Genomic DNA, 20,336 nt, shown 5'->3' with positions numbered 1-20,336 from the left:
CACACCCCATAAGGTCAGGCATCGGAGCGGCTGTGATGGAGGAAGAGATATAGCAGCAGAGCGGCACGGCCAAGGAAGTTGGTTTCTTAAGCTTTCCTTGAACTAAAATACACATATGTAAACAGCAAGCCCATGGAGGGCTCACTGCTGTTATAGTTATACTATATACATCGCCGATAACTATTTTATATACCTATGTATGTATATAAAATCCATAATACCGATATATATTACACCTATGTCTCTTACCTTTCCAAATCACTTCCCTCCTTCACCCAGTACCTCACTGCTTCTCAGCTGATCAGTCAACCACATCACCTGATATTAACAGCAACAACAATTACTCATTTGTTTCGGACTGACACCTTTCACCAGTTCACAGGTAGCATTGTTCAGCCACACCTTCCTGCACACCCGCCCTCTCCTCGGCAGGAGGCCACAGCCAAGGTCCCCAGTCTCCGTTCTGTGGCTTCATGGGCTCGGCTGTGGCCCAGCACAGCAGCTTGCAGACAGCTTCCCCCAAGGGAACGTGGTGACATTGGAGCTAAGATGTCCCACTAGCGGTGTATGAAGCTCTGGCACCTCGATGTCCCAGGGCTCTGCAGCAGCTCCTTGCTGCTCCTGGAACTGCATCTGCCTGATACACCCCATGGTTGCACCAAGCCTCCCAGACACGAGGGCCATCAGCCCCACCGCAGCCCCGCTCCTGGGGTTGATGAGAAGAGAGCAGTAAGCGATCAGAGACAACCCACACAGCAGAGCCAGGAGGCACCACTGCGAGGGGGCTCTGCGAGGGGGCCAGGCGGCAGCTTTGGGCTCCATCCCATGGATGCTTCATGACCCTGTACCCTGCGACGGTGTCCCAGGCCTCATTCAAGGAGTAAGAAAAAAAAAAATCTAAGGGGCTGTAACAGCATAATAAATATCATCCGCTTACCCGCATACTGTGTGCCTGATTAAAGAATAATTTGGCTGAGACATCTCCACCAGAAAGACGAGGCTGCCCTTCACCAAGGGACAAAAAAACCCCTGCCATGTCCCTTGGCAGTTTGCTTCCGCTGCTCATCCCTTTTGCTGCTAACGTGCATGCCTGCTTTTTAGTCCGACTTTGGCAGGCTTCAGCCGCTGGTTCTTGTTCTGTCTTTCTCTGACATTAGAGTCCATTAGTGCCAAGTAATTTCTCCTTGTGATGGTACTTACACACCAAAATCAAGACACCTCTCAATTTCCCTGATAAACTGAGCAATTTGAGCTCTTCAAGTCTCTCCCTGTAAAGCATTTTCTCCAGCCTTCGTGTTATTGTGCTGGCTTGTGTCTACGCAAGCCCACCTACTGGCATTTGTGTGTCGATGGAAATCTGCGTGCAGGAGCAGCCTCCCACATACAGACACGTGTGCACACACAGGAGTTGATGCATTACAGTTTATTTATCCCCAAATGCACACAGAGGTATGTGCAAGCCCTTCAGCTCACATCGCTAGGGACCAGATGAGCATCCATGGGTGCTGCTGACCTGTTCTTCTCCCCCATACATTAACCTTCATCCCTGGGGGAAGACGGCTGATTCAGGGCCATCCCTCCTAAGCCAGCTTCTCCCTTTTAATCTTCCCCCCAAGCCGTGGAGAAAGATGAGGGCAGGGAGAGCAAGCCCCCAGCTGAGGCACTGCGGTCCCATGACCCAGCTGGCACCCATCCCCTTCACGTGGGTGCTGTTACTTTAATTAGTTAATGCCCAGCCAGCACCTGGCAAGCCTCACTAGAAAATCCTTAGAGAGAAGCAAGGCATTAATTACTATTATTGTAATTCTAATCGTGCTGCCTGGATTTCTGATCTCCTCCTTCACTGGAAGAGCCTCTGTTGCTCAGCATGGGACTGGGGAGGAGGATCGGATGGTGGGACGCCTGTCCTCCTTTCCCCATGGGGTTCAGCATCTGCACACAGGCAGAGCAGGGACAGGAGTTTGTTTGCACTCACCTACAGGCTCTGGGAACAGGAGGATTCACTTGCTCGCTCTCAGTGATCCCAGTGGGACCTCACCTGAGAAAAGGGCCAAATTAAAACCGAGGGCTGGACTGTCACACCCCCAGCACCATGCAGTATTTTGCATTTCTCCCTCACTGTAAAACTACTTGATTTTGGGCTTGCGTTCCCGTGACGCTAGGGAAAGGCCAACACGTATGAGCAGGCTGATATCGAGGCTCATGGGGACCCCCGAGGGGCATCTTCAGGGAACAGCTGTGCAGTGGAGCAGGGCAGCCCAATACCTGGGTGTCTGCCATCCCGAGAGGTGTCCTGAGCAGCCAGAGGGTCCAACAGCAGCGAGATCACTGACCCTGCCTGATCACCGCCTGAGGTGCAAGATATTTGGATCCTGTATTTGACCTGGCTCTCACGTCTCCCTTCTCTTCACTGCCCAGTTCTTCTACTTCCCTTTTCTCCTGTAACAGCCTCATCTAACAACATCACAGCGTAGCTGGCCAGGAGAGCAACCCACTGCGAACCCAGGCAACAGCTCTTCCCACACTCCTAACGTTTGGTACCATCCCCTCTGGTAGAGATCACTGCCTCACCACAGACTCGCCAGCAGGGACGTGACATCTCATCAGCCACTCCCATGCAAAGCCCACCATCTCACCTCCTGCAGCACTTTCACCAAAGTCCACTGAATTCCCTCCAGAAATGGCTGAGGAGCACTCCCACATTGTTGGCTGTGGTGGAGATAGCCTCCAGCACAGAGGCAGTGACAAATATCTAGGGACAGAAGGCAGCGATGGTGATATCTGAGGCCACCACAGCTGCCAACTAGAGGAGTGAATCTCTGTGTGGCTCAGCAGCCCCCTGCTAGGATTAATTTGCTCAACCAGCCCAGAGGTCCCACTTCTAGCTTATAAAAAGCTGTGGGATGGACCCTGCCCTAGATGCCAGGGACAAAAATCACCAGGAAATCCCCCAACCCTCCACGCAGCCCAGGAGGATGTGTCTGGGGAAGAGGAGATCGTGCACCAAGGGTTGTGTCAGCGACCCAGCTTGAGAGCCCTGGGGTGGGGGCACCCCACAGTACCCACGCCACTTTCCCACACTTGGCTGCCTTTGCCAACTCACAGAGAATCCCACTCCCTCTCTCAGCACACATCTCCCCCCACCCCCATTGCCGAGAGAAACACTTCGTTTTCCTGCTCATCGTCAATCACACCATGTGTCCAGAGGGGGGGGGGGGAATCAATCCTCAGTATGGAGAAACATGTCCCGGCAGCTGCTCCCGCAGGAACAGAGAGCAACCCTCTTCACGCATGCTGGAGTGGCATGTCTGAGCCAAACCATGGCTTGGTGCAGGGGCAGATGCATCTGGAGGACCAAGGCTCAGGGTGACACTGACAACACACCATACCCCACACACCCCTGCCACTGCTGCAAGCGGCTCCAGTGGAGTGAGCAGCCCAACACAGCTCAGGGTCCCCTTCTGAACAAAAACCCACCTCCATAGCATAAGGCTAGCAGAGCCCTTTCCCCATCACCCAGGGCCTGGGTAAGGGACAGGATGGCACACCAGCAGTGCTGACCCCAAGGACACCCCATGGGGTGGACCCGAAAGCCACCCAGACCCAGGCGTGCAGGGGAAGGAGTTAATCTTTCAGCCCAAGCTGCTGCTAGAGCAGCATTCTGCCTGAGGGCACCATCAGCCACTGAACATTTTTCTTTGTGAAGTAATGCTTTCCAAAAGAGTTTGCTGGCTGGCTGCATCAGGGGCGGATGCTGGGTGGAAAAGCAGGGGGGCATGGGTGTCCCCCACCACCACACCTTGCTGTTCCTACCCCTGCTCATCCCAGCTCATACCCCCTGCCCACAGCGGGGCTGTTCCAGGACTGTCCCTCCTCAGATATTTCCCTTTCCACAGTCATTGTTGATTTGGGTTTCCATGAGCTAATATGCAAAACTCAGACGTCACTGGTTGTCACGCGGCAGGTGAGTCACATCTGACAAACCTGCCTTGGCCGGAGCAGGAGGCATCATTAAAGAGTCCTCCACTGCCACAACATGAGCACTGTCTGCCCCAGCCACGCGTCGGCACGGTGCTGCTCACGCAAGGAGCTGATGGAGGCTCTGCCCATGTGCTGGACATCTCCTACCAGCCCCTGACACTGCCAGCCGAGCTGGTGGCAAGTAAAGTGGTTGAAGGTGGGTCTACAACCCATTTTCACCGAGTGAAGAGGCAACAATGATGCTTGTGCAGCCAGTTGCTTTGTGGCCCTTGTATTGGGCCCGTTAGCAAAATCAAACCCACTGTCCCCAGGAGGACGCAAGCAGAGGACAGAGCAGCTCGTGACAGGTTCTAGGAGCAGCTCCTCGGACACTGCTCCTGCCAGCAACCCCCAGCTCTCAGCACAGAGGATAACTGCCCAGCCCACCGACACAGATCCATTGGGGGTGCAGAGTGGTGACAGAAAAAAGAATACACGTGATTTTGGTGTGGCCCAGGGCTGGGCCTGGGTGCCAAACTGCCCTGGGGAAGCAGCCAGCACCTGCCACCATGGGGTAAGTGAAGGCAAAAAGCTGTCAGTACCTGCTCGCTGCTCTGTCCACCTCCACACCTCTCACGCTGGTGGGAGCTGAGCATGCTGATCTTCTACATGTCCATGTCCGCTCCCCCCACGCTGCCTCTGTGGGGGAAACCTGCCAAGCTACAGTCACCCAGTTTACCCACTGGGACAGTGTGAGCTGAAGCCACTGTGCCACCCCAGGGACCTGTCCTGGCACAGGGTCCTAAAGGGGCTGAGGCAAGCAGCACATCAGAGGCAGTGGCAAGAGCCTCCAGCACCCAGGGGAGGTACAAGGGTGCAGCCTGGCAGGAAAGAGGCAGAGAAACATCCAGCGGGTGCAGCCAGGAGGGCAGAGCACACATCTTGGAGAGCCACACACGGGGATCTAAGAGTTTCACCCATTAAACTGAAAGCCAAGAGCAGATCAGTGTGTTACAATAGCACAGCTAGTCAGCACAGAAAGGCAGCTCAGGGCAAACTGACAGTGAGCTACACGCAAGACCTGATGGCCTGTCCCTTCCCCAAATGGGGAGATGGGAGAAGGACATGCTAGGCACTAAAGAGATGGTGTAACAAGCCATGGGACCCTTGTCTGAGGACAAGGAGGGAAAAGACATGATAGGCCTGATTTAATACAGCCAGGATGACTGATAACAGCATGCTTCAGTTCCTTGTGAACATGTGGGTGAGGTGGAAACATCCCAGGCACAGTGTGGGTCCACGTCCTGGATTAAGTCCCACAGAGAAGACAGAGTCACCCTAGCCAAATCTCCCCAGATTTATCTTACTTCACCACTCTTCTTGCTTCACTACTCTTCTTGAGGCTGGAGTTTGCCTTACAGATCAGCTGCTGCCAAATCTGTCACAACTTCTTTTACTTTCCCTGAACTACAACATCACGGTTGTATTTCCCCTATCTTCCCTGTGAACTTGAGAGGGTATAGGGCAAACCCAGTTCTTTCACTAGCAGCTCTGTTTCCCAACAGCACCCATCACCTTTGCACGCTCCTCCCATGAGCAAATATTCCAAGCCCAGCCCTACCTACAGCTATTTTTTTTTTTTTTGAGTCCTCCTAAAACCTGCCATACATTGACATTTCAGCCACTAGAATAGCTAAGCCAGCGCAAACACCTACTGCAATGTGAATCAAGGCCAAGCAAATGCATTTGATTGTGTTATCACAGTTATCAGGCTAGCGTGGCACCAGAATAAATCACTTGATTTGGGTTTGAATCATCTTTCCAACAGACACCTGCCTGACTACAGTACAGCTACAGTTCAACCTGTCCCTCCTTCTCTTAGCAAGCTCTGCTGTTGTAGTTTCACCGATTGCCTTCCCAGCTGCAACCCAAACACCTGCATGAGCTGCAAAGAGCTTAAACGAAATGGGCTTGTAAAAGAGAAAGAAATTACAGCAATTGCATCTATCGTCCTCTGCAGATACGTTCCTGCTCATAGAATCATAGAACAGTTTGGGTTGGAGGGGATCTTTAAAGGTCACCTAGTCCAACCCCCCTGCCGTGGGCAGGGGCATCTGCAAGTAGATCAGGCTGCTCAGAGCCCCGTCCAACCTGACCCTGAATGTTGCCAGGGATGGGGCATCCACCACCTCTCTGGGCAACCTGGGCCAGTGCTTCACCACCCTCAGCGTAAAAAATTTCGTCCTTATATCTAGTCTAAATCGACCCCCCTTCAGTTTAAAGCCATTCCCCCTTGTCCTGTCGCAACAGGCCCCGCTAAAAAGTTTGCCGCCATCTTTTTTATCAGCCCCCTTTAAGTACTGATAGGCTGCAAGAAGGTCTCCCCGAAGCCTTCTCTTCTCCAGGCTGAACAACCCCACCTCTCTCAGCCTTTCTTCACAGGAGAGGTGTTCCATCCCCCTGAGCATTTTCATGTCCCTCCTCTGGACCCGCGCCAACAGGTCCGTGTCTTTCCTGTGCTGAGGGCTCCAGAGCTGGAGGCAGTGCTCCAGGGGGGGTCTCACCAGAGCAGAGCAGGGGGGCAGAATCCCCTCCCTCGACCTGCTGGCCACGCTTCTTGTGATGCCGCCCAGGATACGACTGGCCTTCTGGGCTGGGAGCGCACATTGCCGGCTCATGTCCAGCTTTTCATCCACCAGTACCCCCATGGTGGATGAAAAATACCCAGTACTCATGGCAGCCCATCATCAGCATCGCTTCTCAGCAGCTGCAGGAAGTAAGGATTGAAGAAGAAATTGAATTCCCCAGGCCCAGTTTGCCACTGGCTGTCCCCATGCAAGGTCAGGGGATTTCTGTGGTGTGAGCACCCTGTGGGGTCCAGTTTTGTGGTTTCCCAGCTCCTCACACGGGTGCCTGTGCACAAGGTATCACCATGGGGAGCTGAACCTGTGCTGGAAACACGGCCATCTCAGTGTCGCAACACAGCACTGCAGGGACTGTCACTGTGGCAATGTGGGGCACACGCCCTCCCACCCCAAGGGCAGCCAGAGGAAATTTAAGGCTATTGTCCCTCTCTCTGAAGCCTGGCAAATGCCAAGGCGACATCCTAGCAGCCTTTAACCAAAAAGATGCGCGGTGACATTTCAAAAAGCAGCACAACAGAGACAGGTAACGGTGAGGAATCTGGTCCTGCACCCACAAGTGCAAAGTCCGCATCCCCCCACCAGCAGTGTCTGAGAAATCAGCTGCAGCTTCACAGCTCAACCACTCCTGCACAGCTTAACGTGTCACCTTCCTCCTCTACACTAGGCACCCCAATTGTGGGTACCACCAGCCTCCAAGGACCTTGCACCGAAGCAGCTTTGGCAAGCACTGCAAGGGGCACCACAGAGGAGATTGTCCTACCCCATCCCAGCAGACACTGCCCTGTAACACCTATACCCCATAGTCCCCCACAGCCCTCCTCTCCCAACACTGTTTTCTCCTGTCACCCCCCCACCACAGCCATCAGGGCACAGCAAGGGCCAGGGGCTCTCAAAGCTCCAGGAAGCCAGGAGGGACACCACGGCTACAGGGCAGAATCTCGCCAGCAAGGGCCCCATCCCTCTGCTCCCAAGCATGGCAGGTCCAGACACGGTACAAGTGTTCAACCAGGAGTCCTGACCATCAGGAAAGTTCCCCACAATGAGGCAGATCTAAAATCAAGCCAGAAAAATCAACCTGCAGTTCAGAATCAGGCTCAGTGAGGGTAATGAGGATGAGACACAGCCTGCTGATCTTCTGGCAGATCTACAGTAATAAGACAGGTCAAGCTGAGAAATCAGTCCATGGGTCAAGGTCTGGATGACCAACACTAGAACCCAACGCTCCTCAATACAACTCAGGCAAGGACTGATGGCCCTGGCAGAGCTTAAATGGGCCCCCAGGGCCCGTGGGCTGGGGCCCCAGGTGAGGCTGGTCAGGGCCATTAAAGCCTGTTAGTGCCCTGACACCCTGTGCAGCTCCTGCCCCCCACCCAGTTCCCATGCAGCCCCCAGCCTGCAGCTCATAGGGTGCTTTTGATAGCTTATCTGGCCCTGCTCACGAATCACTAGGACTGGGTGCTCAGGAGGGGTGCTGGGGTCAGCAAAGGTGGCTGCTGCAGGTCATTAAGGACTTGTTTGCGGAGGCTGCTCTAGGGACACCTGGGGGAGCTGGATTCTTTGCAGACCTTTCTCAAGCCAACCATCAAACCGCTGCTGTGGGCTTCACGGCACTGCTCTATGAAAAAGTCGTGTCCGTGCAAAGCAGCAGTGCCCGCTGCAGCAGGGAGCACCAAGGCAGAACCTGCCTTGTCCTTGCCAGGGGACCGGGGGCTCTCTGCCCGTCCCAGCGTGGCTGAGACGAGCAGGGATGGTCCAGCCCTGTGGGGGCTGATGGGGACATGGGGCTGATCTGCTTTGCACGGTTACAGCCTCTGCTGCCTTCTCTCCCAGAAGGAGGAGGGCAGACCCGCTGGCTCCTCTTACACCCAGGTGCAAGCCCCAACTTACACCCCAACCACTCACCATGAAGTCATCTGTCTCCAGTGCCCCTACAAACAACCCCCCAAACTGTGGGTGCTGCCACAGGGCATCGTGTTGCTCAGGATTGCGCTGCGTTGCATCATCCAGATGCAAAGCAGGCGGGAGGTGTAATTGCAACTGCTGGGCCCATCTAACACCCCCCACCCCCCCACCCCCGACTAAATCCTCCTTGTTTTGTGGATGAGGTAAATGACTGTCTGCTCCCTGTGCCCTGCCATGGTAACGAGCTTTCCTGGAAAGTCTAATTGCTGTATCTTCCCAGCAGTGAGCGAGCGGCAGGCCTCCGGCAGCCTGCATGACCCCTTCCCCGCAGAGCACCCGTGACTGAGCCCCACGCTCGGATTTGGAGAGGGTTTTTACCAGCGGCAATGCCATGTGGGTTGATCACATACATGAGAAAACCCATCGTGCATTGCCAGGTTCTGGGCTGCATCACCCTCTCAGCAAGACGCTGCTGTCAGCCGGGGTGTCCCCGGATACTCCCCAAACAGCCCACCTGGAGCTAAGGTTGGGCTGCTGGGGCTCTTTCATCCCATACTTTTAGGGACCAAACCGAGCTGAAAGCGGCTGGCTGCAAACCCAGCAGCAGACTGGTGGAGGTTGACCACCTACCTGCCAGCCGGGCTCCCTGGGAGCAAGGCTTGGTCCGGGAGAGCCGCGCAGGGCTAGTGGGGCACCAGGACCAAACACCCCCTGACCAAACCTCTCCCTAATTCTTCTCCTGGCACATCAGGTGCCCCTGCGTGATGCCTGTCCCCCTCCAGTTGCAGCTGCATTTCAACAGCAGCGAATTGCTGTTAATGAGCCGTGTCTCTCTACGAGCTGAGAGCCTTCAAGATCAAAGATGCTCCTATACAAAACCAAAATATTATCGCTGGCCTTTAAAGGCCAGACTAAGCTTCTGAGGGAAAAAATTCAATTTTCTGCAGCTCTAATTTGAAATAATTTTAATGCTCATTAAGATAGAGAGACCCAAGCAGATTGTGCAGGCTGGAAGACAGGGAGGGGAAAAAAGAAGTTATTATTGACGTTTTAGTTTAGGTCTTTATTCTACCCAGAGCTCCCCACTTCTGACCAGAGGCTTTAAGTAATGCTATTGTTAGCATCAGAATTGTAATTCTAATGTCATTTTTATAACCAGCTTGGAAAAAAAAAGTCCTGAAGGCCTTGACTGAATTCAAAGTAATGGAATTTATAGTGATAAAAAGAGATCTGAAGACGGAGAAACCTGCAAGCCCCCACGCTGTCGTTCCCTATCACAGGGTGGTCACAATGCTCGCCTGCCCTGGGTGTCCTGCTCTGCAGTGCCTTTGCGGGGTTCTCAGTGGTGGGAGGCAAAGGAAGGGACCACGGTGGCCGCCTGGTCCTCGTGTGTCCCAGCTTGGCAGCCCACCGGAGCTGTCTGCCGGAGCCACTCGTCCGTCTGCTGGGTTGCAGCCCCGGGGACAACTGTCCCTCAGCAGCACCCAGCTCCGTGCCTCCAGCCGAAGGGTGGGATGGGTACGGGAAAGAGCCCAAGGGGGTATTTATTTGCCACTATCTGTGAGGGCTCGTGTGGAAATGCAAGATTTGGTAAAGGCGGGTCTGTCTGCCCAGCGGGTGAGGGTGTAGGGTGGTCCCAGGGGCACGGTCAGAGCCTAAAAAAAAGGAGCTTGCGTTGAAGAGCTTCCTGGCATCGCCCACCCGACGCTCTTTTGTCAACCAGCTCCTCCGCACTCTCCCAGCAAAACCCCGGGGGCAGCAGGGCAAAGCCCCGGGGGCAGCAGGGCAAAGCCCCGGGGCTGCAGAGCCGGCCCGGCCCGAGCCCCCCCCCCCCCCCCCCCGCTGCCGGGCTGGCGGCGAGCGCTGCTCCGTGTTATTTGCGCCTGCGCCTGCGGAGGGCAGCAAACCCCCAAGAAGAGCTTCCAGACCCCAAATAACCCTCCTGCTCCCCAGCCCCAGGATCTGCCGCCCCCGCAGGCTGCGCAGGACGCGGCCCGGCCCCAGCCGGGAGCCCCAGCGGGGGGCCGCGGTGGATCATCCCCCCCACCCCGGCACAGTCTCCTTGGGGTGCTCCGTTGGGAAAACCCTGGGTAACGATTACCCAGATTGCAGCAGCCCGCACCCCCAGCAGCCCGGTTCCGTGGTGGATTCCACCTGGGGTCCCGGCACCGCTTCCATCCATCGCCATCCGGCCCGGAGCACTGGGCAATGCTGGGTGCATCTCCTCCCAGCACTGTCCAACCCTTGGATGGGGACAGGGACGCTGACCCCCTCCCCGTGGCCTCAAGCCCCGACCCGAGGGCTGGCTCCATCCATCCCCAGCGCCTGCTCCGTTGGCTGAACCCAACAACCCACCTTCGACACAAGCAGGCACACCAAAATTCTAAGAAAAGCTCTTGTGGGAACTTGCCGGTGTCCTTGTTTCCCCTGTGCTGCAGGCCCTGTGGGTGGGAATCACTCCTGCTTTAGGAAAAAAAATCCTGACATATGGTTTCTGGCCCATTTTGGCCTCAAAAAGTACAAGCAAGAAGATCTGTGTTTTGGCAAAGGATAGCATGAAAGTATCCAAGCACGCAGCAGCTCCAGCTGCGTGGGGACCAGCAGGCAGCGTCCCCAGCGAATGGTGGCCAGGGCTGATCCCAGCTCAGGGAAAAGCCCCGGCTGTGGCTTTGGGTGAGTCCCTGGATCTCCCGTGGAGCTTCACTGTCCTCCACGGAAGAGGAGGGTCCTCTCTCAGAGGGGAATCACCGGGTGAGACCCAGGAACAGGTACAAAGTGCTTGGATGTAACCACGGTGCTGTGTCTGGCCAAAGATGTTTTCATGTTGGCAATGCGGATTCACACGATTCCCCAAATTTAGCAAGGGCTGTACAGCAAAGCGTGATGAAAGCTGAAGTACTTTAAGCCACTGGTACAGTCAGGGAAACAAACATTAGTCTTCCTGCTCCAGATTTAGTTCTTTATTGATTTTCCAGCTGCATCCAGCAGTCACTGTCCCAGTGCTCAAATTACCCATTAAAGACATCATAGAAATGAGAGGAAAACAATACAGGGTCGTGGTTTTGATGAAAAACGTTAAACATCCTGAACAGCAATTTCTGGAAGGAAAATTTGTCCTTCATAGGGTGGGGACCGGATTACATTTATTCTTGAACAGCTCAGAGACACCGAGGGCTCCTGGCTGCTTGTGGTCCGGGGCACAGCCACCTCCCCGGCTGCTGCTGCCCTCACTCCCTGCTCTGCTGGCAGTGCCACGACCTGAAGGAGGGACTCGGGGTCCTCCATTTTGGCTTGTGACCTGCTTCGGATTCAAAGATAAACATAAAACCAGTTTCAAAATCCCCATGACTGCACCAGAGTGGACATGATGTCCCCAGTCTGTTCATGCTGCTGCTTCCCCTCGCCTACAGGTGACCCCCCCCATTGGTGACTGGGTCACATCCTGCAGGTCTGTCCCAGGGACCTGACCTGCCTGTTCAAGGTGTCCCCGGGACCAGAGAGCCGTCCCCTGTGCTTGCATCTGACCCCTCCCCACAGTCGCAGCATGGAGGGACCCCAAGGGTCTGGCAGTTAGAAATGCTGTTGACACCCCACCTACATGGAAATGTTCCCACCTGGGGGTTTTGCTCCATGAATAAAATCTATGACCCCCCCCTTGTAAAAAGACTCCAACCCGAGGAGCTGCACTGTGTCCCTGTGGTTCAGCAGAGCATCACCCTTGGGGTGCAGCAGGGGGATGTCCCCAGGCTCCCCTCCCTCACCCAAAGGCGTCCCCAGAGGGGAGGGCTAGCACTTGCTGTGCCCAGCGCCGTGCTGGCTTTGCTGACTCAGCGACACACACCCTGTGTAAATGCCCGCCAGCTGCTGCCCCGGCCGCTGTTTGCTCAGGCTGCGTTGCTCTGTTTGCCTTTCGGGGGATCACGATGGAGGGAGATGGCCTTTCGGCCGCCGGCAAATGGGGCAAGGCAGCTCCAGGCATCTGCCTCAAGGATCCTGCCCAGGGCTGGTGCAGGCTGCTCAGTGGCTGCAACTCATCAGCAAGACCCAAATCAAATCCTCCATGGAGCTCTAGGAGCTACAGAAAAATGCACCCGCCGCAGAATAACCCGGCTGCCACGCAGCCAGGAAAACTATTTATTATCATTTCCTTGCAACAGAGATACGGAAAAAAAGCACCCGCCCTCGCCAGTTGCAAACAGCAGCAGCTGCAGCTTCCACGTAGGGAACTATGTACATCACAGTGAAAAGTCCATCAGAAAAAAATTCAATCCAAGTTTTAAAAAAAAAAAAAACAAAAACCTCCCCACATACAACCTAAAACCAGGAACCAGAAAAAAAGTGGTTGAGAAAATAGGTTGGGCCCCTTCCTCTTACTATAAAATATATATACTTCTAAGGCGACGTTTCACAAAACCAGAAGCGAGGTTCCTAAAGAGTCTGAGCTTGTAGCTGAGGACACCACACGGGCACAAATCCCACGTGAGAAGCTAGTGTAGAAACGATAACCTCCACCCACCCCGTGGCCTCAGTGGTCAGCATAGTCCTTGGTCTCCACCCCAGTCTCGTTGAGCACCGTCGTCCTCATGATGGCCTCGGTGACCGCGTAGGGGTCACAGTTGGCTGCCGGCCGCCGATCCTCAAAGTAGCCATAGCCGTCTTGGCCGACCTGGCGCGGGATGCGGATGCTGGCACCTCGGTTGGCCACACCGGCAGAGAACTCAAAGATGTTGGACGTCTCGTGGTGGCCGGTGAGCCGCCGGGAGTTGTCCCGGCCGCCCCGCGGGTCGTAGACGCAGATGTGGTAGTCGTGCCGCTTGCTCAGCTTCTCGATGGCGGCTTCAATGTGTCTGTGGGAGAGGAGAACGGGGTTGGGTTTGTCAGTAGGTCCAGTGGGGGGTGTTCCCATGGCCAGGAAGGCTGTCACCTCCTCCTTCTGTGCAGGGACGAGGACAGCCCAGGGGACACTCTCATATGACCAGTTGCTTTTAAAATAAAATGAGCTGGGACAGCCCCAGCCCTGCCTGGTGCAAGCCACCCAGGTACAGAGACAGACACACTACGGGGAGCTGCCACACGGCCAAGGACACCCCAAACCTCCCGGGTACATCCCAGGCACCCCCCCAGGACTCACTTAAGACCCCCTTCTCTCCGCATCTCCTCGGTGCTGTAGTTGGTGTGACACCCAGCGCCATTCCAGTTGCCAGTCATTGGTTTGGGGTCCAGAGTAGCCACAACCCCAAAGTCCTCGCAGACGCGGTGGAGGATGAACCGAGCCATCCAGAGGTGATCTCCCATCTCGATGCCTTCGCATGGGCCCACCTGGAATTCCCACTGGAAGGGGCGAGTGGATGCACTCGTGAGGACGGGCAGGTTCATGCCTCCCCAGCCATCACATCCCTGCCACGCCCCTGGCGAGGGCAGCCAGCCTGGGGTATGGCTGAGCTTTACCCCTTGGGAATCAGCAATGAGGATGAGGAACATCAAGTTAAGCAACAGGACAGCTTTGGCATGCAAAAAAATGGGAATAAACTGCTCATGACTAAATAGAGCAAATCAGAGGGTTTTTAATCAAAATGGAGGTAAATAAGCACTATGCCTGCCTTTGAGGCTGGTGCTGGTGTGCAGGATCCCCCAACCCACACTGCAAACAGGGCACGGGACTAACAAGGAGCCTGTTAGTCCTTCCCAGGGCTGCTGGCTGCTCCCTTCCCGGCTGGAGCCGGGGTTGCGCCACCCACGGTGACTAAGCAGGCGGTGATGCATTTACAGCTGCTGGCATGGCCTGGCCGAGACCGAGCCCAGGATGCAGAAAGCAGCCAAGAAGGACCCTGAAAAAGCCAGGGCAAACAGCAGGGTCGTTAAAAGTCCTGCCTCAGCTGCACTGCAGATAAGCCCCCTGCTTATCGCTGTCACATCAGCAGCGGGAGAGTCAGCGATTCGCAGGCTGCAGGGCCAAATCACCGTCGGTCAGTCTGGCCACCCACCTAATGCAATCAGGGTCTCCCTCCAGCTAACTCCTAAATAAACCCAAATCCCCCCCAGCCGCTCCCCCAAGGCCATGTCCCACCCCAGCTTCCCAGCTCCCGGGGTAGAGCAGCAGGTTGCAGACACCCGTCGCTCCACATGCTGCTCCTGCAGCCCATCCCGGCTCATGCTGTCCCCTGCATCCCTGCTCCACGGGGGAAGGAAAGCGCAGGGGAGCGCCCAACTCCGCACAGGCTGCCAGAGCTCAGGCTGAGCTGTGCAAGGAGCTCACTGCAGTTTGGTTCGGCTGTGATTTTGCTTGCCTACCCCAAAAAGCAGGCATTTGCATGCCAGGGTGAGTTAGGAGAAAATCAAACAGTTACATTTTCATCCTAGCAGTGCAACTGCTCCCATCTAGACAAAACCGATGTGAGGGGTCACTGGATTTGGCATCCCAGAGGAGCTGGGAGTTGCTGGGTTATTCCAGCTTCATGGTAACTCATATCCATCAAGGGAAACAGGAGCTGCGCCGGGCCATCCACACGTACCTGGGAGGGCATCACCTCTGCATTGGTGCCACAGATCTTCACCCCCGCATAGAGACATGCCTTGTAGTGGGACTCCACGATATCACGCCCGTACACCTTATCTGCTCCAACCCCACAGTAATAGGGGCCTGGAAAGGAAAGAGGAGTCACCACCCAAGTAAAGCTTTCGGGAGCAACAACAGCACTGCAGCATAATCCCACCACTCCCAGGTACCAGCCATCATCTGCACAGGATTTATGGGAATTAAATGGTGTTGCCCTCCATGGTGCATCGAGCCACCAACCCCTACTCCAGGAGCAGCAGCGTGAGCAATTCATCTGTGTAACCCCGGCCTTATCTAGGCAGTTAAACAAGACTTATCATGCATCAACTGGGAGGTGGCCAGGAGATAAGGAAAGCTTGGCTTGGTCTGCCCCGCAGCACCTCTATGACCCTCTGAGTACATCAGGCATCCAAGATTGTTCTAACAACAGCTGACATTGTTTATGGCTAGAAAATTAAACTCGCCACATTTTTATACAGCTCTTCCTCATTCAAGCAGGTCAGATGAAGATCTTCTTCCCGCCTGGGGGAAGGGAGATGTTGAAAGTGGCCGGTCCCCACAAAAGGATGATTAAGTCAGGTTGGGAAACCCCTGGCCCTCTCCCAGGAGGCAGCTGAGGCACTGGGGCTCACTCGCCACTGTAAGAGGGCACGATGTGCTGGCCCTTTCCCGAACAGCCATGGGGAGGAGGTTTTTTCCAGCCAAGTTCTCCAGCCCTTGCTAAACAAGTCATGCAGCTGAGCTGTTTGTGCAACCAGGGTCTGGTGGGAGCGGCACTGCCAGCCGGCTCACGTGAGCCACGGGGCACCCAGCACTCTCAGCAAATAGCTCCTAACCTCATCCCGGCTCCTGCCCAGTGTCAGCCACGATGGGAAAGCTGCACCCAAGGTTGGGGACAGGATGCCTGCCACCGGGCAGCACCCCCTAAGCAGCAGGGTGGGAGCCGAGGGGAGCATTTGGGTTGGGGAAGGGAGGGAGCACTTACCCTGCGGGCCGGGGAAGCCATTGTCAGGCCAGCCATAGGGGTGGCTGTTGATGCCCAGCAGCGTGTACTCCTGCTCCATCCCGAACCAGGGGTGGCTGTCCTTAACCAAGTCCATGACTTTCTTGCACGTATGTCTCAGGTTGGTCTCTGGGAGCAGAGAGGTCCGGGTTAGACCCATGCCGTGGGCAGGCGCCCGCCATGCTTCGCTCCATCCCACTCAGAGGTTAAGACTCCACCACTGCCAAGTGCTTCCCACAGAAGCCTTAAGGAAACGGGTGAGCGGATCCCCTCCTCCCTGTGACGCGCTCTGCTCACCGGTTTCCTCTTCGCAGAGCTAGTCCACCGCCACAGCATCAGGCCACAGGCCAAGGAAGTTTAATTAGCCTACTCCCCAAACCACCACCCATGGTCCACGAACATCCTCCTCTTACACACCGAGAGACCAGGAGCCATACCCCAGCCCTGTCCCACAGGCGTCCGGCAGATCTGGGAACAGGGACTGTACATCTCCCATCACTACTTCACCCCCACCCTCTTTCTACCAGCCTCAGCTTAATTATCCTTATCTTTCTCCTGCTCCATGTTTTTGGTTAGCATCCAGGCTGGCCGGCCCTGCCTTGGCCCTTTGTGGTAGCAGGAGTGCTCGGGGCAACCGGGGCTTTGCCCGGAAGATACAGATAACAGAGAACCATCCTGACATGGGACAACGTGCTAGGCAAGCGGCGTGAGAGTTTGGACTGAAACAGCAGGGCTGAAAAACTGTTGTCACAGGGACAGGCAGCAAATTCTACCTTTAAATCACAATAAAAGACCCCAGAGCAGCTACAACAAAGCCCAGGGCGTGGGGCTGGAGGGGAGCAGTGACATCTCCCTTGCACTGATGGGGGAAGGGGTGAAGGCAGTTCCTCCCTGGAGCCCACACAGCCTTTAACATCCACAGAGACCCACCCTGGGAAGAGCCAGAGGGTGCACCCCTCTCGTCTGCAGGGTGTCACAGGGCTCTGGGCTCAGCTCTCTGCCCCGGCTGCAGCCCCCAGGAGCTCCAGAGCCAGGGGCTCTCGTTACAAATTGCTCCGGTGGAGGAGCTGCTGGGCAGGAATCTCAATCAAGACACTTCCCCCGTGGCTGAAAGGCATGACGCTGTTTGAAGAGGAACCAGCCCCGTCTTTCACCATCGCTGCCCGCAGCCTCTCCTCTCCCAGGCAGATGTGTGCATCACCCCACAGATGCCGTCTCCCTCCCCCCACTCACCCAGCAGAGACATGGCCCCGCTTTACTGGCAAATAATCAGTTATTTGCTGGCAAATAAAACCCCTCTGGGAGCCCCTCCGTGTGTCCCTGCAAACCAGCTCCTCCTCCTCCATCTGGGGCTTTATCAGATGGACAGGACAGACACCGGGACTGCAGTCCTCTGCGTGCGGCGATAAGACCGAGCGCCGGCGCGCTCTGGGACTGCTTGCAAAAGGTCACTCCAAGCCAGCCCGCGCCGCCCCAGCACCTTCACCCTCCTTTTCGACAGCCGCCCAGCAACGAGGAGAGCGGCCACGAACCCGGCGCATTAAACCCCCCTGCCGCTTCCAGCTCCAGCTCCCCTGCTGCAACCCCGCAGCCCCGGGGGCTGGGTGCACTCGGGCTCAAAAACCGGGTAACACCTTCGGCACACTCGAGTTGGCGAGTGCTGCAAGCTCTACGTCTTGCTGCTCTTCCCCTCACCCTGAGCCGCTACAACAGGTTCCTGCAAACAACCGCCGTCATCAGCACTTGAATTGTGGAGCCTCGGGCCAAGTGCTCAGTGCCGAGCTGCTCCCCCGTGCCAGCAGTCCAGAGCGAGCGGCCCCTTGGAGAGACAGCACCCTAAAGAATAAGGGGGTGACCCTTGGGAGCTGGGGGGGGGCACACCGGAGGTGCTCACCTGCGGGTTTCCTGTTGTACTTCAGCACTTCGCAGAGCACCAGCTTGTTGGGGTCCAGGCAAAAAGGGTCCCTGAACATGCGGATAGGCACCAGGAACATGTCGCTGTTGGAGCCCTCTGCCTGCGCCGTGCTGGAGCCATCGAAATTCCACTCAGGGACGTCTGTGAGGCAGGAGGGGGACAGAGGGGGGAGCAGGATTGGGAAAAGGTCTCTCTCATACAGATCATACCAAGTGCCAGTGGCTTAGACCCGGGATGGAGTGCCCAGAGGGCACCGAGTGCTGCAGGACAACAGCCGCAAAGGTTTTCTCGCACATCCCCGGAGCCCAGCAGTGCTCCCCGAGCATCAGTGTGTTCACCCTGCCCAGCACCATCGGGGCACAGGCAGGATCAGCCCCGTCCACTTCACCTCCTCCCTCTGCCAAACCCCAGCCGGATGCTGACACGTCTCCATGCCTGTTGGCCCAGTGGAAAGGGGCGAGGATCTCGTCCTCCCCTTCCCACCCAGCGCTAATGACAGAGATTATGGATCAAGCAAACCGCAGCAACGCAGGCCGGATATTTACTCTGCCATTTGACATAAGCCCATGAGACAACTGCAGCGGGAATCACCGGCACCATGCAACCAGGGAAAGCAAGTGCCAAATCCCACCACCCAAAGCACCCCCAGAACTTTTCCCCGGCGATGCTTGGGGCCCTCCACCACACCAACCATCATCCAGAGCGGCGTTACCTTCGATGCTTTTGGGCTCCTTGTCGAGGGTCCTGCTCTTGCAGCGCAGGCCCTCACCGCTGCCATCGATCCAGACGTAGGTGACCTGCACCAACCCATCCTGGGGGAGCCTCATGTACTGCTCCCGCACCAGCTTGTTCAGCCTGGAGCTGTGCGACACCGACATGGCGACGGCCCTGCGAGAGCGCGCAGGTGAGCGCGGCATCACCCCCTGCCCATTTCCCTCCCTTTATTTTAAAAGCAACACCCCCCACCACCCCCCAAAACAACAAAAAAAACAAGCCACAACCAACCTCCCGCCCTGCCGCCCCCGCGGGTGCTCGGCGCTGCACAGGCGGCCCCGCCCCGGCCGCCCCCCGCCACCGAGCGAAGCGTCCCCCCGCGGGACTCGAACCCGCGGCCCCGCCGCTCACCGGCCCCGGCGCTGCCCGCGGCCGCGCTGCCCGCGCTTTATACGCGCCCGCGGCCGCCCCGCGCGGGGAGGCGGTGCGGAGGCGGCTCCGCCCCGGGGCGGCTGCGGCAGCGCCGGGCTCTGGCCCCCCACCCCGAGGGTTACTGATTAAAAACGGTTAGTACGACTTTTCTTTCTTACTGTAATATTACTCATTCAAAACAATAACGATCATGTTGTTAAAATATCACTTTGTTACTAAATGACAAGTTCTTTGCTAAATAACCTGTTATGTATTAAAAAATAACAAGTATTACTCATTAAAAATATTATTTACCACCTCCTGCCCCCTTGCTGCACGTGTCCTCCCTCCCGGCTCTTTGGTTTTGTAGGGTCGCCCTCTTACATGCGAGCGGCTGTTTTGCCCCCCCAGCCCTGCTCCGGGGTGTGGGGTGCAGAGCCGGTGAAGCCGGCATGGCGTGCCCCCCCCCAGGCACCCAAAAAGCCTTGCTGGGACCCTGCCCTGCGGAGGTGCAATGCCTGGCAGTGGATTGGGGTGCCTGGCCGGCCCTGGGGACGCGGGCAACCAGATCCCTGGGGACGCGGGCAACCAGATCCCTGGGGACGTGGGCAACCAGATCCCTGGGGATGCGGGCAACCAGATCCCTGGGGACGTGGGCAACCAGATGCCTGGCAGCCCTAACACCACCCCTGTCCCCCCCACCCTGCCCTGGACACCCCCGGGACGACTCCTGCCCACCCGGCTTCAGCCCCTCAGGGCTGCAGGGCTGCCCTTTCCTCCCGGGCACAGCCACCCCCCTGCAGCAAAAGGGCACCGGTGCTTTGAAGGAAGGAAAGGCTGAGGGCTGCAGGGATTGCTGCTGGGAAAACACAGAAATCACCCCCCTCAGCCCCTCGCATCTATAAATTATTGAGCTAAAGTACAATATTTTACATTTTTAAGCACCAGCAGCGTTGTTAAGTACGTTTAAAAACAAAAATTATCCACGCGCAGCAATGGCTCTGGTCTGATTTGGAGTCAGCTAAAAAACCTACGCCAACAGGTGTGAATTTGCGTAGATTATTTCAATATAGCAGCAATTTCCAGCTATCGAGCCGAACCCAAATCTCAATTAGATTACTTAAACCGGCCTCTGCCTTTTCAGTTTTCCACAGATACGGTGTTACAGGGTTCACATTTGTTAGAGCAGACAGATCCAAATCGTGCCAGCGCAGAACCGGGCGCAAATGC

General features: G+C 56.2%; 1 protein-coding gene across 2 annotated transcripts; it reads right to left on the bottom strand.

The window, feature by feature from the left end:
- Nucleotides 1–12,606: 12,606 nt before the first annotated feature.
- LOC143168739 (glutamine synthetase) lies at nt 12,607–19,007 on the bottom strand. Of its 2 annotated transcripts, XM_076355491.1 has the most exons (7): nt 18,987–19,007; nt 18,694–18,869; nt 17,961–18,122; nt 16,049–16,195; nt 15,020–15,147; nt 13,639–13,838; nt 12,607–13,354 (listed from the first exon to the last, which is right to left on the bottom strand). In XM_076355491.1, the coding sequence occupies exons 2-7, from the start codon at nt 18,857–18,859 to the stop codon at nt 13,033–13,035; spliced, it is 1,125 nt and encodes a 374-aa protein (XP_076211606.1). In that variant the 5' UTR covers nt 18,860–18,869; nt 18,987–19,007; the 3' UTR covers nt 12,607–13,032. The 2 variants fall into 2 exon arrangements, with proteins under 2 accessions (XP_076211606.1, XP_076211605.1); XM_076355490.1 differs by lacking the exon at nt 18,987–19,007 and having other exon boundaries at nt 18,694–18,898.
- Between the last annotated feature and the right edge of the window lie 1,329 nt (nt 19,008–20,336).

Source organism: Aptenodytes patagonicus, chromosome 18 (genome assembly GCF_965638725.1).
Source record: "Aptenodytes patagonicus chromosome 18, bAptPat1.pri.cur, whole genome shotgun sequence".
In the NCBI taxonomy this organism is placed as follows: Eukaryota; Metazoa; Chordata; class Aves; order Sphenisciformes; family Spheniscidae; genus Aptenodytes; species Aptenodytes patagonicus.
The sequence above is the reverse complement of the archived record's forward strand: the minus strand, read 5'-3'. Positions and strand labels throughout refer to the sequence as shown.